The sequence below is a fragment of the Trypanosoma grayi genome, assembly GCF_000691245.1.
Source record: "Trypanosoma grayi strain ANR4 Tgr_1787_V1, whole genome shotgun sequence".
Taxonomy (NCBI): domain Eukaryota; phylum Euglenozoa; class Kinetoplastea; order Trypanosomatida; family Trypanosomatidae; genus Trypanosoma; species Trypanosoma grayi.
In genome coordinates, this window is record NW_008827405.1 from 450 (window position 1) to 2129 (window position 1680).

Consider the following 1680-nt stretch of genomic DNA (forward strand, 5'->3'; position numbering starts at 1 on the left):
CCCCGCAGCGGATCAAGCCATACCGAGCCCGTTTGCACAGAAGGGGGTGGGGGGAAGGTCTCTTGTTTCTTGGAAGTGGGTGTGGCTGTCTGATGCTTTTGTCCTCGCTTTTGCTTCTTTCTAATAAAGGGCATGGCGATATGCGAGCGCGCTCGCGGGGGTGGGTCGGGGTTTCGCTGCGTCTGATTTGCGAAAAATGGCTCTGATGACACTATTTGCAGCGGTTTGTCGTTGCCGCTGGAACTGCACCGCAGCGATTGGTATGGAAGTGCTGGGGGGAGGAAGCGGGTGGGGGGGAGGCGTTTGTGTGGAGTCTCGAGAACCCACACTCAACCACATGGCGTTGACGGAGATAATGGAGTGGGAATGAGGTTTCTAGTGACAGCCAATGCGGGAAAAATGAGTAAAGGGAATTTTTTTTGATGGATTGTTTATCTTTTTTGAAAAATATTTTGTGGATGTTGTTTTGGTTGCTCTTTTGTCTTGTGGCGTATGATTGTCGTCTTTTTCTTTATTTCTTCCGTTTTCCGCGTCATTCTCTTATTCACCCTCTGCTGGCAGAGGAGGAAAGCAAAGTTCCAACTACACCCCATACCAAAAGAAGAGGAGTATCTTCGAAGAGATGCCATGCTGTGCAAAGATTCCGGAGACGGCCGACAAGGAGCTCGACGAGAAGGGGGTGTTTATTGAGGAGGTGACTAATACGTTCAAGGATTTTGAGAAGAATGTTGCTGAGACCATCACCATTTATCAACAGCTATTGTCATCGTACGAAAGGGTGGCCCAAACCTTCTCAACAATCGCACAGGGGAACGATCGCAGCACACAGATCATGTCAAAAGAGTTTGAGGCGGAGATGCGAAAACTAAAGGACGGACCGGCCATGACTTCCCTGCAGATGGACATGAAACAATTTGTGAAAAATGAACTCCCGACCATTTTTGCGGAGCGTGACAGAGCCGCCAAGCTTTACAAGGCCGTGAAGGAATTAAAGAAATCGAACGACAAGTATCGCTTCAAGATCAGCGAGACCGAAAGAGAATATGCCAGTAAAAACAAGGTGCTTGCCGAAAGCAAGTCGTACCGCAAGCTGGCCAAAAAACGCGACCTGTCCTCGGAAAAATTCGAGGTGAAGAAGTCTGAGCTTTGCTCTGCGGTAGATCACTTGAGAAGCCTCATCCGCAATTTTATTGCCAACTCTCTGCCTGGATATGCGGCATCAGCGGGCGCGTTTGCGGCGCATCTCGCGCAAGAGTTGCAGACATACGCTGGGGGCGAGGTGCGGTCCAAGACGGGAAGCGTTTTGGACGCCGAGGGCAAGAAGAGGGACAGTGCGCAAGAGAGGGCGAGCGCCAACCCGCTGACAATCGAGCAGCAATACTACCAACATGCGTAAAAGGAAAGAAAAAAAAGAAAGAATTGGGAGCAGCGATGAAGAAGCAAATATGTAATCTGCAATCCGCCTTCTTGTTTGTTTTCGAGAGAAATAACTCCCCTCTTTTTGCTGCTTCGCGAAACATTTTTCCAATGTGCTGGAGTTTTTCGCTGCAACAGTAAAACACCTGTGCTAGCATGGAATGGGTTAGTCGTCCGGCCGGGCGGGTTTTTTTTGTGTTTTTCATTTGCTTGCCGCCTCCGGCCCCCCGTGGCCAGGCGTTTTTCGTTGAATTGCCCCCCCCC

The 1680-nt window shown here is 50.1% G+C and overlaps 1 protein-coding gene across 1 annotated transcript; it reads left to right on the forward strand.

The window, feature by feature from the left end:
• Window positions 1-622: 622 nt before the first annotated feature.
• Window positions 623-1396, forward strand: DQ04_17871000 (hypothetical protein; the record flags this gene model as incomplete). The annotated part of the gene is made up of 1 exon (XM_009317641.1): window positions 623-1396. The coding sequence occupies one exon, from the start codon at window positions 623-625 to the stop codon at window positions 1394-1396; it is 774 nt and encodes a 257-aa protein (XP_009315916.1).
• Between the last annotated feature and the right edge of the window lie 284 nt (window positions 1397-1680).